General features: G+C 44.4%; 1 protein-coding gene across 2 annotated transcripts in view; it reads right to left on the reverse strand.

Moving 5' to 3' along the window:
* GALNT17 (polypeptide N-acetylgalactosaminyltransferase 17) overlaps window positions 1-16,478 on the reverse strand; it is a 436,592-nt gene that overhangs the window by 14,151 nt on the left and 405,963 nt on the right. For both annotated transcript variants that reach the window (XM_059896130.1, XM_059896131.1), the window contains exon 9: window positions 8,998-9,093. In XM_059896130.1, the coding sequence (XP_059752113.1) occupies window positions 8,998-9,093 (96 nt within the window). The remainder of the gene's footprint in view (window positions 1-8,997; window positions 9,094-16,478) is intronic.

Raw genomic sequence — 16,478 nt, forward strand, 5'->3', positions numbered from 1 at the left:
TGGTGTGGATGTGCCACAGCTTATTGAACTACTCTCTCCCATGACTAGGCATGAAGGTAGCTTCCAACGTTTTGCAACTGCAAACAATAGAGCAATGTACATCTGGATTTTCATGTTGTTGAAGATGTATCTTCAGAGTAGATTTCTGGAAGTGGGATTGCTGGGACAAAAAGTAAGTGGAAAATTAAGTTGAAGCTTTGTTGGGTGCTACCAAACTCTCCTCCAGAAAGGTGGCACCAGTTTGCATTTCTACCAGCAATCTATGACATTGGCTATTTCTCCAGAACCTTGACAACAGAGTATGTTGTCACAGTAAAAAATTTTTGCAAATATCAAGGGTGAGAAATAGAATCTTAGCGTTATTTTACTGTGAATTTCCCAATTATGAATGAGTTTAGTAGAAAAGTAGATTTCCGCTCCGATTCCTCATAGACTTTTCTCTTACAAAGAGGGACTTTTTGTAGTACTATTGAGGTTTGTGGAAGAAGGGAGACATATGGTGTGATGTGGAACTCCCATTGGACAGAAGAGCACACAGAAAGGCAATACCTCTCTTAGCATCGTCCGGGGAGGAATTCGTTTGGTGAAAGATGTGAAGGGTCATTTCCTGGTTTCCAGTTTTGCTAAGATGCAGGAATCAAAGATCTTCACTAGCCACGTGTGACTCTGGCTAGCTCCTGGCTCAGCTTGGCAGTGTATCAGGAGCCTCATCTCCAACAGAGCCTGCATGACAAAATATCTGGAGTGCTAGGGTGACCCTTTGGCTGTCCATATGTCCACCAAGTTGAAATCTCCTTTCCTGTTCATGGCCAAACCAACTATTTAAGTAGGGGATACTGAGATTGAGCAGATGAGAACCCGCATCCTGTACAAAAAACCTCTCTGCAAGGTGTCTTGTGATTCACCTTCAATATTTGGCTGATTGACATTTACATCTCCATGGAGGGGCCACAGACTCAGGCATGCAGGAACTTCAGAGACATGAACGTAGTCTTTAGGGGGCAGAATCATCGGTCAAGATGATTGATCAGAGGCCCTTGAAAGCAGGGTCCATCACCTGACACTAAGACCCTGAAGCTGTGGAGGAAGCCACGAGCGGTCTGTGCAGGGCCCTCCCAGCAGGCGGCTGGTGATGCCAAGACCATGTCACAGAGCAACCTGAAGAAGGCCTTCATTCACACCTTCTAGAACCAACCTCTGTGCACCTATGGCACCCTCAGTGGTCCACTGTGTGGGTGGAATTCCAGCAAGGTGTCTCATACTTGGCACTTTGGACAACCCTAGCTCCTGAGCCAGGCGGATGGTACAATGAGGACAGTCTAGAACCTTCTGCCATCCACACTTCGGTCTTCCTTTGGCCTCGTCTGATGGAAACCCAGACTCCAGAGGCCCCGCCATCCTGTACCAATGGCCTAAACTCCACTAGCCCTAAACTCTTTAGTGAGAAATAAAATATTGCCTGCCATATCAGTAAACAAAGGCTGTTGTAGTCCTCAGCGATTGCAGCCACCTCGACGGTGAGCCCTGAGGGAACTCAGGAAGGAAACAGAGAATACCTGCCATCTAGCAGTCATCAAACTGCAGTCACCCCAGATGGTGCAGCCTCAGAATGAGAAAACACAGGATACTGGCCCCAGACAGCAGAGGTGCATATCAAAGGAATGATGTCAGTGTGCCCAGACTCTTGCATCTTCCCATACATAGAAAAGTGCTAAATTCCGTAACTTGAGAAGTCTAGTTTTCTTTTATTTACAGTAACCTTTTCTTCTGACTACCTGGGGCTGTTGTAAAAACTCCTACATATCCTGGGTTCCCCCCTTCCTCTTTGGAACAGTTTTCTCAGCATTTATCTGAGAGGCTGTCTCTCGGGCTTGAAGTCCTAAGATGTCCGCCGAATAAAACAGAACTCTCAACTTTTAGGTTGTGCACTTTTTTTCAGTCGACATTAGGATCCACCCTTAATTCTGATCGGCCATGTTCTCAGACCCTCTTCATCTCAAACAAGCAATGTCTTTGAAAATAATCACTCAACAGATACCACTGCTCCAAAGAGAAATCAAAACTCTGAACTGAACGGTCAGGGGACAAGACCGTTCAAACATTTTGTATTTGCTCTGCTGCATCTCATGGTGCTAAGACCACAAAGACCTTTTTACTAGGTGGTTTCACCTTCCCCCTTGTCCTTCAGAAGCAGCAATGTCATTTCCTTATTAATTCGGTGATACAAAAACCACCTAAGAAAGCAGCATATTTCTTTGACAAAAAAAAAAAAAAGGCTGAAAGCAAGCCTCAGAAATGATAATGGTTGTCTGAGGGTGGTAGGATTATAGACGATTTAAATTTGTCTTTTTCAAATTCACCATAATGCTGTTGCGCCTTTAGGGAACAAGAAGAAGATTGGCAGTGACTCGCTTTGAATTTAACAGCTCTGGGCAAGGTAGGAAGTCTCAGTTGCTAATGTGGCCACCATCCTAGCTTTCCATCTGAGTTCATTATTCCAAGCCTAACAGCAACACAAAACCTGCCTGGATCACTTTTTGTGTCTGGAGGAAAATTAACTCAGCTTCTAAGGAGATGGGAATTTCCCGGTGGTCCAGTGGTTAGGACTCGGGGCTTTCAGTGCTGTGGCCTGGGTTCAATCCCTGGTTGGGGAACTAGGACCCCACAAGCCCCTCGGAGTGGCCAAAAACAAACAAACAAACACCACCCAATAACTTCTAAGGAGATGTAAAATTTTAACTAAGAATCTCCACTGGAAAACCACTTATGATTGTAACTCCGATTTTCTGGAAAGACTAGCTCATCAACCCATTCTGGCGAGAGAGAAAAAGTACAGGAATTCCTCCTTAACCTGGAGTCCCCCTTAAGCAAAATCAAATACATGTGTCTGTAGTTCTGTATGCCATTTAGAACATCAAGCGTCCCTGTTCCCTGTATGTGGTCTGTGAGATCTACTTTTCAGGGATAATTAGAAAGTGGGAACCAGGGACTGGAAATAGAAAAGCAAAGCAAAGCAGATGGCAGAGAAAGAGGCTCGGGTCTCCCGCTAAGTCTCGGGAAAGTCTCAGGGAGCAGAAAGCGAGTAACCCTGCTCTCCTTCGAGGTCTGGGAAGAGGGTGGGCGTGAGGGATGCCCACACGGGCTGGGTGAAGGCACAGCCCGGGATGCAGGAGCTAACAGCCCTGAAATAATAAAACCAGAAACGTTCTGAATATCTGGGGAGAAGATGAGGCAGAGGAACAAGAAAAGAGAATCTGCAGTGAAGCATAACGGATTTATAAGTGTCGCACCGGAATGCAGGGGAGGGTTTTTCAAAATATTGCGTAAAAGATGGGAAGTGGAAATATTGCAGCACAGAACCTCCGAGATGTCCCGCTTCAGCACCGGTATTGTCTCTCCTGCTTTCCGTTGTCTCTTTTTTGTGTGTGTAGGTTTCCCAAACGTAAAAAATACCTGCCTTCGCTCCTCCAACCCTATTTTCCCACAGCGTCTAAGGTTGCCCTGCTTTGACCTCATGGTGGTTTCCAGGAATCGAGGGATTACAGAGTTGGCTTCTTACCGAATGTGGGAGGCTTGCTCCCAGAATCACGGGCCTGTTTGCTGGGGCAGAGCCATCTTGCCCTGGGTGCTAACCCCTATGTACTCTCCATGGCTCCGTCCCCTGAGCCCCACCACTTACATGACTTCACGTGGAAGCCAAGGCTGCTGGATGTCATTAACTTCTGCATCTTCCGAGTGCCCCCCACAGGCTAAGCTCTGTCACTCCGTGGGGCACTAGTGCCTTATTGGCAAAATGCATCATCGTGACAAGGTGTTTGGGTGATGGATTGCTTAAACGATGAAGCCATCAAGGAATAAGTCCAAGATCAGATTACATTTAATTATGGGATAAAAGAATTCTCATCTGTCATTCTGTTGATGAATTAACTGAGGGAGAGAATGTGAGCTTCTCAGAAAAGAGGGGAAAGGAAGACTAAACGTACTGACCGAAGGACAAACAGAGGAGACCTGAGATACCCTCCCAGGAACCCACTGGACAGGAAAGTTCCTTGGAACAAAGCCTGACTTCTCCCAATTCCTCTCCAAGGTGCACACCTCGTCTTAAGAACATCCTTTACAGCTTGTAGCTCTTTCAAAGAGTGCTCCGTGGAGTTCCCAGGGCCACTGCACTTGGAATGCTTGCCGGTCATGCTCTGTCCATGGCGGGGCTGCTGGAAGCTGTGGTCGGTCCACAGCTCGGGAGGGAGGAGTCCGCATTGGAATCGGTGAGGCTGTGTGGGTGGTCCCCATGAACACTCCCAGTGAAGCTGGTCCTCAGGTTGGATGTGTCGCCCCTATGCATGCTTCAAGTCTTTCTTCCATGCCTTGCTGGGAGCTAGGGAACGTCTGGGGGCTCAAGAATGTGAGACACGTCCCCTCCCACGAATGTACAGCCCAGCATCCAAGACCAGGAGTTACAGGATGGTTTGGAAAGTGGCCTGGCATTACCTGAATCTCAACTTTCAAAGGGGCTGGGGGAGTCACTACTTACCTGAGAGGATAAACATTACCCAAACCAGAAACGGGTTTATTGTCAGCATTTTGTTCCCTGTCTCAATCCAGCCACGGCCCTGGCCCATGAAGCTGCCTCACTGGGACCTCGGGCAGCAGCTCGGTCGCAGGGACTTGAGAGCACCAGGAAATTAAAGAAGGATGCCCCGGGCCCAGCCCTGCCTACCTTGTTCTCTCTTCTTGACCTCCGCCCTCAAGGGAAATCAGAATGGGGAAGGTTGACAGGTTGACCAGGTGGGCTGGGAGAGAGAACAGGAAGAGGCTGGCAGAGGAGGACAATCCCACGGCCAATATCCCTGCAGGGAGACCTTGGCTGCCGCAGTGAAGGGACCCACGGGGACCTGGGCCCAGGATGGCAAAAGCTGGGAGTGTGTGGGAGAGCCCTGGGCCTCCCTAGACAAGACCTCCCGCTCTGAATGGGTTCAAGCCAACACCGAAGGCCGCCACTGTGCCCTTGACGTCTGTTTCTTTTACGCTTGTGATATAAAATTTATTTTAAAATAATTGTAAGATAAAAAGACAGCCAGTTTAAAGAAAAAAAAATTTAAATAAAACACTGGCTCAGAAAAGAAAGGGCTGTTTGTCTAATGCAAATTAGTAACCAGACAAGAGCAAGGCTGGTCACAAGCTCGTGACTGAGCGGGCTCTCTGAGTGGCTGGGAACCGTTTCCATCTTGTTGACAAACACATGTTGCAAGGCAGGAAATTACCCTCCTCAGTGCCTATTTTATCTCTGTTTAATTGCTGTTTGATAATAAATTACAACATAGAGTCCATTAATTAAGCTAACAATGTCTGTGGAACACCAATTCCTTCTTCTGGGAGTTGCCTTGTTACGGGAGCTTTGATTCAGTTTGTTTGCCCAACAGCACTTTATGCAGTGGTTTAAAAAGATGCCAAGTCACGTGACTGGTGGGGCAACACCCCTAGCCTGGGGGCAGTGGGTTTGGGCAGGAGGGGGAGGAAACCTTGGTGAGCCTGAGAAGGGGCACCCTGGCAGCTGGAAAGCAGTACCAAGGAGGCACTCTAATTCAGAACATGCGGTGGAAGAGAAGAAAAACCAAAACAAAACATTAGATCTACTTTCAAAACATCAGCTGATGGAAAACGACCATGGCCCCCACTTACAGGAATTCATCCCAGAGTTGGGGGGCGGGGGAGCAAGGACCAGCCTGATTTGGTTTGCCATTCCATCATCAGCTAAACGGAAGGAGGATTCATTTGGAAAAGTTGTGCATGCAGGTGGAATGGGTGAATGATGAATTCTAGATATTTCCCAACAAAGCCCCCTGTACTGGGCTGTGACGGCCACCGGCTCCCAGCATGAGAGGAGAACTTGGTGCCCGGCTCCTGTCCTGGCAGGGAGTAGGCAGGTAGTCACCAGGGCAAAGACTCTCCTTACATTTCGCCTGTGCTGTCTGGGAGGTAGGCTACCTGGGCATTCCAGCTGGATGGGTTTAGCAGGTGACCAGGTGGGACCTTGAGGGAGGGGATGCAACAAGAGTACAGGCCCTGGACAGAAGGGGGAGGAAGGTCAAGTTCTCAGGGAACTGCCCCAGACCATTTGGAGCTGTGGGCATCACAAGGGTGTCAGACAGGGGTTCTGAGCAGTCAGGGTCCATGGGGAGGGCAGGGGGCCCTGGGAGGAGGGGGCCGCAGGGCTACGAAAGGCAGATGCAGCTGCCTCCATGCCCTGGCCCTCAGGTTCAGCCAAAAACTTCCTGAGTGGCTTAGAAAATCTTCCCCTGAAACACCCAGGTAAAAAGGCACTGCTTAGAGCCATAGGAAGAAGCCCTCACGTCTCTGGGAGACATTTATTGGACCATCTTTACTCCTTTTCTCATTCACAGAAGTTGGCTTCACGGGCTGGTTTTTGATTACGCAAATCCCTGCATGTGACAGTGTCTGTTACCTCACAGTTAATAAGCACTCAGTTCAAGTGGGACCTCTTCAGAAGATCGGACAGGGAAACCTGGGAGTTCAGTGTTCTAAAAGCTACTCCTGGCATTTCCCAAAATGATGGTCACGTACAGCATGGTGGTCCAGAAGTGGGCATCCCCAAGGCTCAGTGTCCAGGCTCCAGTTGCCCTCCTGGCCCAGTACCACCACGTCACCATCTCCTCTCCCGGCCATCCCGCCCGAGACTAGTCGGGGTGGATCACTGGCTTGTCATCTGACCTCTCCCAAGACGCAGCCTCTTAAATGACTGACGCAACCATCCCCTTCAGGCCACAACTCCCCACCTCCATTTCCCCGGCCACCAAGACTTTTAGGGTACTTTACTCCTCCAGACCCTGGGAGGCAAAAACTGGAGAGTCAGTAGGGACTGAAGGTCAGGATGACTCCAGAGCGTCCATCCCTCCCTGACCTCCTCCGGGACTGGCTGTGCCTGATCTAAACATATCATTACCACACTGCCCCCCACTGCAGCCGCAGGTGAACCTTCAAGGGCTCCCCAGTGCCCTCAGGGTCGAGTCCCAAACTCTCCAGGCCAGCATCATTCCATCACTGGGAACTTGTTAGAAATGCAATATCTCAGCCCCCCCCCACTGCCCCCTGACTCAGAAACTCTGAGGATGGGGCCCAGGAGCTGGTGCCGTCATAAGCCTTCCAGATGATTCTGCTGCACACTGACGTGTGAGACCCAGTGCCTTGGAACATGTCTTATGAGGCCTTGGAGAGCCGCCTCTCCATCTCTCTTCCGCCTCATCTCTCAGCACGTCTTTCTCTCTTGCATCCTAAGCCCTGGCCAAACTGGGCTACCTCCTGCCTCTTAGCACGCAGCACCCCAGGCTATCTCACTCTTCTCACATCTTCTACGCTGTAGGTTTCCTGGTCTTTCCTCCTCCAGTGTAAACCACTTGAGAGCAGGGGCTGTATCTTATCAACTGCCAAATACAGTCGTCACCAGTGTCTGTAGTAGGTGCTCAAGACCCATCTGTTGAGTGAAGGAAGAAATGAATGGATGAAGACACTGGGCTCTTTAGTGCATCTTGCCTTTGATGCTAAAGCTCTGTTTCTCCATGGAAGGAAGCAGGCCCAGGCTTCCTGGTCGTCCTTCTGCTTCCTGCGGGCACTTTTAGGCAGTGGTAGGGCTCCAGAAATTATCTTGAATTCAATGGACTGGATTTGAATTTAAAATGCTTGGGTTGTGTTGGAGAGCCTGCTCCAGCACAGCCCCAAAGAGCCTGTTCACAGGCACTTGCTCCTCTGTGCCTCAGTTTCCCCATGCTGCTTGCTTGCCTCCTAGAGTGACCGCAAGGAGCAAAGGAGCAAGTTCAGCCTGGCGTTACTTGTCCACTTTCAGGGGACACATCACACACTGAAGGCAGCGGAGGGTCTGGATTATGAGAACTACCTGCGGTGATAGTAAAGGAAATACAGCTCTTCTCTTTCCAGATGCTGGCTTAATGGGAAAGCAAAAGTGCTCTGAGCAGAGACAACCACGAGCCATAAATGCATGCGAGAGTCTGTGCGTATGACCGATGAACGTGAACTTGGCACGTAAGGTGTGTGTCCATAAAACATGAGAGAGATGAAGGGAGCTTACGGGACATTCTGTCCAATGTCTTCCTTTTACAGATGAACAAACAGAGATTGCGCGTCTGGCTTAGAACCAACCATCTTGTGCTCCTCTGGGATTGAATGTTTTCCCAGTTTGTAGCTTGCCTTTTATTACTATTGGTTGACATAAAATTGGTTTAAACTTTGATGCATGTCAAGTCTAATGACATTTTTGGATATATTTTCTCCCAGTTCTACAGGATTTCTGCTAAGCTCTTGGTGCACACACCCATAATATGCACACACACACACGCACACACACACACACACACACTGTGGGCTAGCACAAAGCTGTCAAAGGAAATTCATTTACCAGGCTCTATTTTTACTTCGTTGGTTGATTGTTTTGCCCTTTTTGGTTATCTTTGCTATCTCCTGGGAGACCAGAAGACACGTGTGTTCTTTGAAATATTACTGCAAGCACATTTCTCCTTCTCAGTCAGTGCTTGGCACTTGTACCAGCACTTACAGACCAGGTCATGCTTACCACCAAACTGATGATGGCCCTTCAGAACAGAGATATCAATCAGGTTCTCATGAGGGAAGCCGCTAACTCTTTCTCTGAAGTTGTAAACAGGCATATTTGGTTATAATTAAACATATGTACACGTGGCATCCATTTGCCTATTAGCAAATGACACAAATTGTATGCGGTCTCCTTTCAGTAGGAAATGTGCCCACTGATCCTCTTTAATATTTGTGTTGATGCTACCACTTGTGAATCTTTTCCCTAGTCTCTATAGAGAAACCACCAGAAAGCCTCTCGGCTGCTCAGAACAGGTAACAATTACCAAAGTAGAGGACAGAAGTTCCCAGAAGTCCTACACATCCCCTGTAGGTCCGGTGACCTTACTCCCTTCCTGCTCAGAGATGGGCTCCTACCTGGGGTCCCCAGCCATGGCACGGGTACAGTATTGCTGTGTGGTTCTCCAGCGGCCCCTGGTCCAAGCAGACGTCTTTTGCCTTGCTGTTGCGAAGCTGCAGGAATAGGCGAAACATGACCCGTCAGAGCTCGTCTTGGGGAGCTACCTGCCCCCCATCCACTGTGGCTTGGTTCTGACTTCTTGATGCAAAGGCCATGAGACCCACACCCCCGCCCCCAAGTATGGACCGAAGCTTCAGTCTGTGAGGTGATCACTTTAGCAACAAAGTCCTCCAGTGGGTGTGTGGGTAGTGGCCCTCTTGCCTGTGACCCACACACATGCACATAGCTCCCCCATCCCCAGCACAAAGGAAGATCTCAGAGAACCTTTGGACATAGGAACATTGACTACACATTGGTTATCCAAGTGGACCTCGGCACCAGCACTGGTTTTCACAACCCTGGGAACCATGGGTCACCTTTTCAGGTCATTACTGGCATAGAGGCATGAAAAATAGTAATCAAAAGAGAGAAAAAAAAAATCTTGCCATCAGGAAAAGCTCAAGCAACATTCATTCATATATTCAAAAAATATTTACTGAATGCATACAGTGCACCAGGTACCGTTCTAGGTGTTTGGAATGAATCTGCGGAGGAAAAAACAAAAGTTCCCAAGACAACATCCCTGAATCTAGGCATGTCTCTTTGGAAGCATGTAAGAACTTACCTCATTTGGATCTCCAGGCCCACTGTGATTCTATATTGGTGTCCATCCCACCCACCACCCTGAAATCTCAACCAGTGGGAAAATGGCAACATTGTTGGTCTACCCCATACATCTGAGCCCCCTCCAGATTATATTCTCCATGGAAACCAAACTAACCAGGGATAAATCAAGAAGAGACGCACGGGACAATCTGCTTTTGCGCACCCAAGTTGTGTCTGGGTTCAGACAACTGAGCAGACTTTTAATAACTTTTAAAAAAAAATTTAAAAAATAACACCGTCTCATTGAGATGTTTTAGGAAATACAGAGGAAAGTAACAATGGTTCACAATCCTCTTACACAATTTTTTCCCCAATTTTGGACAATTTAATTTTGTTCAGTTTTGGCTGTAATGAGCAACAAAGCATTACGCTTTGTTCACGTTTCAGATTTCCTTAAGAATAGACTCCTAGAACTGAGACTACGGTATCAAAGGGCATGGAGACCTTAATGTTCTTAAAACATGCTGCCCAGCTGCTTTCTGGAAGCTTTGGACTAATTGATATTCCTATCCAGAAGGTATGTAAATACTTAACCAGTCCTGAGTTTCACCCTTTAAAAGTATTGTGTTGATCAAAGTGTACAAACTTCTAGTTATAAGATGAGTAAGTTCTGGGCATCTATGTACAGCATGGTAATTATAGCTGACAATATTGATAGCAACATACTTGACAGTTGCTAAGTGAGCAGACCTTAAAGGTTCTCACCACAAAAAAGAAATGGTAATTATGTGGCATGTTAGCTAATGATATGGTGGTAATCATTTTGCAATATATAAGTGTATCAAATCAACAAGTTGTACAGCTTAAACTTATACAATGTTATATGTCAATTATATCTCAAAGCTGGACAGAGAGAAAGTAAAAGAACATCAGCTTGGGGAAAAAAAATCAATGGGGGAGCATTTTTTTTTTTTTTGGTAAGCTACAGGTTTCAAGCCAGAGGAAAAGCAGCTTCTGATGTCTGAGTATCACCCCTTTTCTCTTGGACACCAATTCCTTATATTAAATCCCATGTTTGAAATACCTAGGATAGATTCTCTTTTTCTTTCTTCCTTTCTTTTCTTTTCTTTCTTTCTTTCTTTCTTTCTTTCTTTCTTTCTTTCTTTCTTTCTTTCTTTCTTTCTTTCTTTCTTTCTTTCCTTCCTCCCTCCCTCCCTCCCTTCCTTCCTCCCTCCTTTCCTTCCTTCCTTCCTTCCTTCCAGCATTCTTTTTAAACCCAAGGTTCCAAAAGTTCATAAAGAGGGATGTAGAGAGAAATGATGAATCAGACCTATTAAACAACATTCCCAGAGTTGGTCCAAAGAGAGCTATCTTTAAAGAATTGCAAAGCTAACTTAGGAGACCAGCACTATGACTTTAGTTCTTTTATGGATGCTTTAAGGAAATGCTTGTTGCCAGTGCTTTCAATGGTGCGAAGATTAATTACATGGAAAAGCCCAGACAACTTCTGAGTCAAAAAGTAATTCAGAAGAGTTAGATTTTTGAAAGTGATGAAATTTTAGAAATACCTTTACCAATGTATTTTGCTTTTATTTTTCTTTTTATGTATACATAAGAGCAATATGGTAAAAATGTCTACTGAAGTCTAACAAAGCATTTAAACTAAGTAAAATAAAAATTAGAGGTGTTAAAAATTAATAAAAAATATTACTGTTTGAGAGCTGACAAAAGATATCCTGTTTGATGATGAAAGGCAATACCAAGATTTCCTTGAAGATCTTGAAGAAGATGAGGCAATTAGAAAAAATGTGAACATTTATAGAGATTCAACCATTCCTGTGGAAGGTGACACAGATGATGAAGGAGCACCTCGAATTAGTCTGGCTGAGATGCTTGAAGACCTTCACATTTCCCCAGATGCTACTGGTGAAGAAGGTGAATCGATGATGACATAATGAGATCATGTTGTAGGTGGTTTCCACATCCATAGGCTCAGGATGTTGGACAAAATAATTTTTACTGTCTATTTTTGTCTGTGCCTTCATATTGAGAGAAGAGAAATTTCGTCTTAAACCTGAATAAATATGACTATTTTGATTGTTAAAAAAAAAAAAAAAAAAAAAAAAAAAAAAAGATATCCTGTTTTTATAAATTTATACTGAATAGTAAAGTGGAATGCTTCATGTTTAGCAATTAGTCCCTTTTTGAGAATTACCTATGTATTTTCCCATTGGGATCTCAAGTGGTTTCATTATAGATTTGTAAGAGCTCTTTACATATTAAGGATATTAATGTTTCTGTGGCATATGTGTTCCATATAATGATTTCAGAAAGCCAGGCTTTTAAATTTTGTTTCTAATGTTTATGCAAGCACATCTCTCATTCAGTAATTTAATAAATACTTATTGAGGGCCTGGTACTGTGCTAAGTGTAACGAGCACAAAGATAAAAAAAAAAAAAGAGTCCCTGCTCTGAAGCATGGTCTGGAGAGAGAGACAGACACAGGAAGAGCTAGTACAATGACTGTATTACGCCAGGGCAGCAAGGAGCCTGCCTTCACCCCATCTGAGGGCTTCAGCGACTAAGGGGAGATGACTCCTGAGCTAAATGTTAAAGAGGATTAAGTGGAAGAGATGCTGGCAATGTTCTGTTTTTCACCCAGGGGACGGCTACGTGGATTTTTGCTTTATATTATTATGTTGCACATGTTTGGCTTATGCATATTGTATGTGTGTCGTATTTCATATAAATAATGCTAAAAGAAAAAAAAAAAGATGAGCAAAAGTGAACTAGGGAGAAAAGTCTTTTCAGTATAAGCCTAGCGCAGAATTTTGAACAGAAGAGTTGGTGGCTGATGTTTCTGTACACACTGAAGTGCTTTTGCATTGGAAAGGCAATATCTGACACATGTAAGAGTCAGGACATAAAGTATTTGCATATCTTTTAAAATTTTTGTCTTTTTATTGAAGTATAGTTAATTTACAATGTTGTGTTAGTTTCTGGTGTACAGCAAAGTGATTCAGTTATATATGTGTGTGTGTGTGTATATATATATATCTTTTATATATATATATTCTTTTTCATATTCTTTCCCTTTATAGTTTATTACAAGATATTGAATATAGTTCTCTGTGTTATATAGTAGGACCTTGTTGTTTACTCTATATGTGGTAGTTAGTATCTGCAAATCCCCAACTCCTACTTTATCCCTCCCTGCATATCTTTCTTTAAAAATTAATTTAAGACATTCCAGCTAATAGGGCGGAATAAAAATTTACAACTCAAGGAAGAATGACTTATTATCTAAGTGGGTATGGGCCCCAACACTGCTTGTAGGGTGAGGCAGAAACACCAGGGGCTGACACCTGCTCAGAGGTGTCTATTTCCCTTTGCCTCTGTGCTGGGGTCTGGCGCGGCAAAAAGAACTAGTAGCAGTGAGCATTAAAACACAATTGTCTGAATAATGGTAAATTCTGTCACCGAACTGCATTTGACTAAAAAGTTATTCTTCAAGAAGGTATAAAGTGCAAATAAAGTATAATAATGTTTGAGTCTTAACATTCCACATAATATTCACAAAGACTGAAAATTAACATCAACTGATGAAGAGGTCGGTAAAAGTTCTTGTATTACATACCACTCGACCCTTCATTTTGGAGGCTCAGAGATTAATTTTAAAAAATAAATTAGAGGTTACCAAAATGTAATTATAAGAACAGGGCATATACAGTGCACATGATGAGAAAGCTTTTTAAAAGCCCCCAAGCAAGCTAGCTAAAAAATGAAGAAAAAGAGCAAGGAGCATTAAAACCAGAAATACTCAACTGGCAAAACTCTCAAACAGAATTGTACATGAAAAACAAAGGCTAGAAAGTACTCATATCGTATGATATTCCCTCTGCCTTCCTCTTTTTCCCACTGCTCTGGGGTCTGGGTGTGGTGAAAAGAACCCACAGGAGTGTTAAAAACAGAGTCGTCTAAACAATGCTAGATTTTGTTACCAAACTGAATTTGATTCAGGTTGGTTTCTTCCATTTAATACTATAGCCCATCTGAAATATATTTCAGTATATGGTGAGCTCAGCAAGCAGAGAAGGCGTAAGAGAAACCGATGCCCTAACATGTTAACATTGATCATAGCTGGGAACTGAGATTTTCAAAACCTTAATTTATTTATTTATTTATTTATTTTTGGCTGCCTTGGGTCTTCGTTGCGGTGCGCAGACTTCTCATTGCGGTGGCTTCTCTTGTTGCGGAGCACGGGCCCTAGGCGCGCAGGCTTCAGTAGTTGTGGCGCATGGGCTCAGCAGTTGTGGCTCGTGGGCTCTAGAGCGCAGGCTCAGTAGTTGTGGCGCACGGGCTTAGTTGCTCCGCGGCATGTGGGATGTTCCCGGACCAGGGCTCGAACCCGTGTCCCCTGCATTGGCAGGCGGATGCTTAACCACTGCGCCACGGGGGAAGCCCCGGGAATTGGGATTTGACATAAGTTTTGTTTTTATCTTTTTGTTTTCTATGTAATCTATGTATTGAATTTATTACTTTAAAAAGATAGGGGGCTTCCCTGGTGGCGCAGTGGTTGGGAGTCTGCCTGCCGGTGCAGGGGACGCGGGTTCGAGCCCTGGTCTGGGAGGATCCCGCATGCTGCGGAGCAACTCAGCCCGTGGGCCACAATTGCTGAGCCTGCGCGTCTGGAGCCTGTGCTCGCGGCGAGAGGCCGCGGTGGTGAGAGGCCCGTGCACCGCGATGAGGAGTGGCCCCCGCTTGCCACAACTAGAGAAAGCCCTCGCACAGAAACGAAGACCCAACACAGCCATACATACATACATTAAAAAAAAAAAAAAAAGATAGGAAAATTTGCAAAAACAAAAGGCTTCTCCCCTCCAAAAATCAGATTATGATCTCTATGTTATCTCCAAGGCCACTCCACCCTTCAGCTCCACAGTTGTCATTTACACTGTGCTTCATGTGAATGGCAGGCCCTGGAGTTCCGCAGTCCACAGCCTGTGGAACTGTGCCCTGGACTTCTGGCATTTTCTCATTTTTATTCTTTCTCTTTGCAAAGGTATTTTTCTTCATTTATAAAATTATCACATAAACATTAGTGACACCTGGGAAAACATGATAACATATGCACATAAAAACTGTCTGTCCCACTATGTAGAAGTTTCACCTCCCAATACTATTCTCTTGCTTACTTCCAATCTAAAATGGTAGCTAATCTAATTTTATAATCCTGACTTTTTCCTCTTAAGTCTTATATTATCAATATTTTTCTCACATCATTAAACTTTTGTACACACCTTTTGAAATGGCTGCAAACTATTGCAAACCATTAATATAGTATATTTAACTAACCTTCAAGTTAAATTCAAATTTTTGATCAAGGAAAAAATAAATCCCTGAGATGAACAATTTTACTCGCAAATCTTTGTCCTCATTTCAGATTATTTGCTTGGGATAAGAGTGGAGAGGAAAGTATGACTCTCATTAAGCTTTTTAATACATCTGGCTCAAATTGCTTTTTAAAAAGCTTGTTTCAATTTGCACTCTCACCAGAGGACCTGTGCTTTTTCATATTACTAAGACCTCGCTGGCAAAGTACCAACATATATCCCAAAATTGAACCTTTGTTCATTTGGTAGAAGGAAAAAAGCTACCTCAGTGTACTTTAAATTTTAATTTCTTTGATTATGAAATAAATATAAAAATTTCATCCACTTGTATGTTCTCTTGTACTTTGTCTATTTTTCTTTGGGGATGTTTTATTTTCTTATTTAAATCAAAATTTTTATCTAAATCAATTCACAGAATTCATTATACATTAATGGTATTATCCATTCATCTATAGTATTTATGACATACAGATTTCCAGCTTGGAATATTATTTCTCCATTCAGTTGATACATAGATTATTTTAATATTTATGAGCTCATATCAAGTATCATTTTTCTTTGCATTTTCTTGCATAGCTTTCATTCTTAGAGAGCCCGTCCCCAGAGTTCAGATTCATATCTATTTCCGGATGGTTCAATTATGGCTTTTCTTTCATTTAATGCTATAGTCCTTGTGAAATATACTTGGGGATATGATATGCTGTAAAAATCTAAGTTGTTCTCTTTTCCAAAGAGCTGGGCAATTTACCCAATTGTCTTACGAACAATCCATTTACTGCCCACTGTTTTTCGATGCCTCCTTTATATTTGATCTTTGAAAACCAAAAACAAAGAGAAACATGTGGACCTATTAATAAGTAGTAGGACATATCAGGTACTGGTCTAAGATCTCTATATATGGCGGCTTGTTTCATCTTCCCAACAACCCCACGCAGTAGGTACTTTCACTTCCCCATTTTACAGATGAGGGGACAGAAGCTGAAAGGACCCACTCGGACTTGAATCCAGCAGGCTGGCTCCAGAATCTTCATGAGTCCTTAACCACTACACTCACTGCCCCTGCAAGAAGCAAGCTCCCCATCCAGACTCCAGCCCCAAAGGGACACACTTCGCCTGCACCTTGATGATTTAACCTGGGGCTGATTTACTCCCTACAAAAGGCTTCTCGCATAAAATAGAAAAATTCACAGTTGTAGAAAAAGGAAACACTCTAAGCCCATGAGAGTCTTCCTAGCTTCAGCTTGATTGTCACGGGGAGTTCCAGGGAGCCCTGGGAAGAAATCCAAATGCCAGAGGTAGTGGGGTATCTCTGGTGGGTCCAGAGCACCGGGCTCCCTGAGCCCTGACCAGAATCTGTGCCACCGATTCCTCATCCAAACACACAGGGATGTAACAGGGAA

Source organism: Balaenoptera ricei, chromosome 15 (assembly GCF_028023285.1).
Source record: "Balaenoptera ricei isolate mBalRic1 chromosome 15, mBalRic1.hap2, whole genome shotgun sequence".
NCBI classification, from domain to species: Eukaryota; Metazoa; Chordata; class Mammalia; order Artiodactyla; family Balaenopteridae; genus Balaenoptera; species Balaenoptera ricei.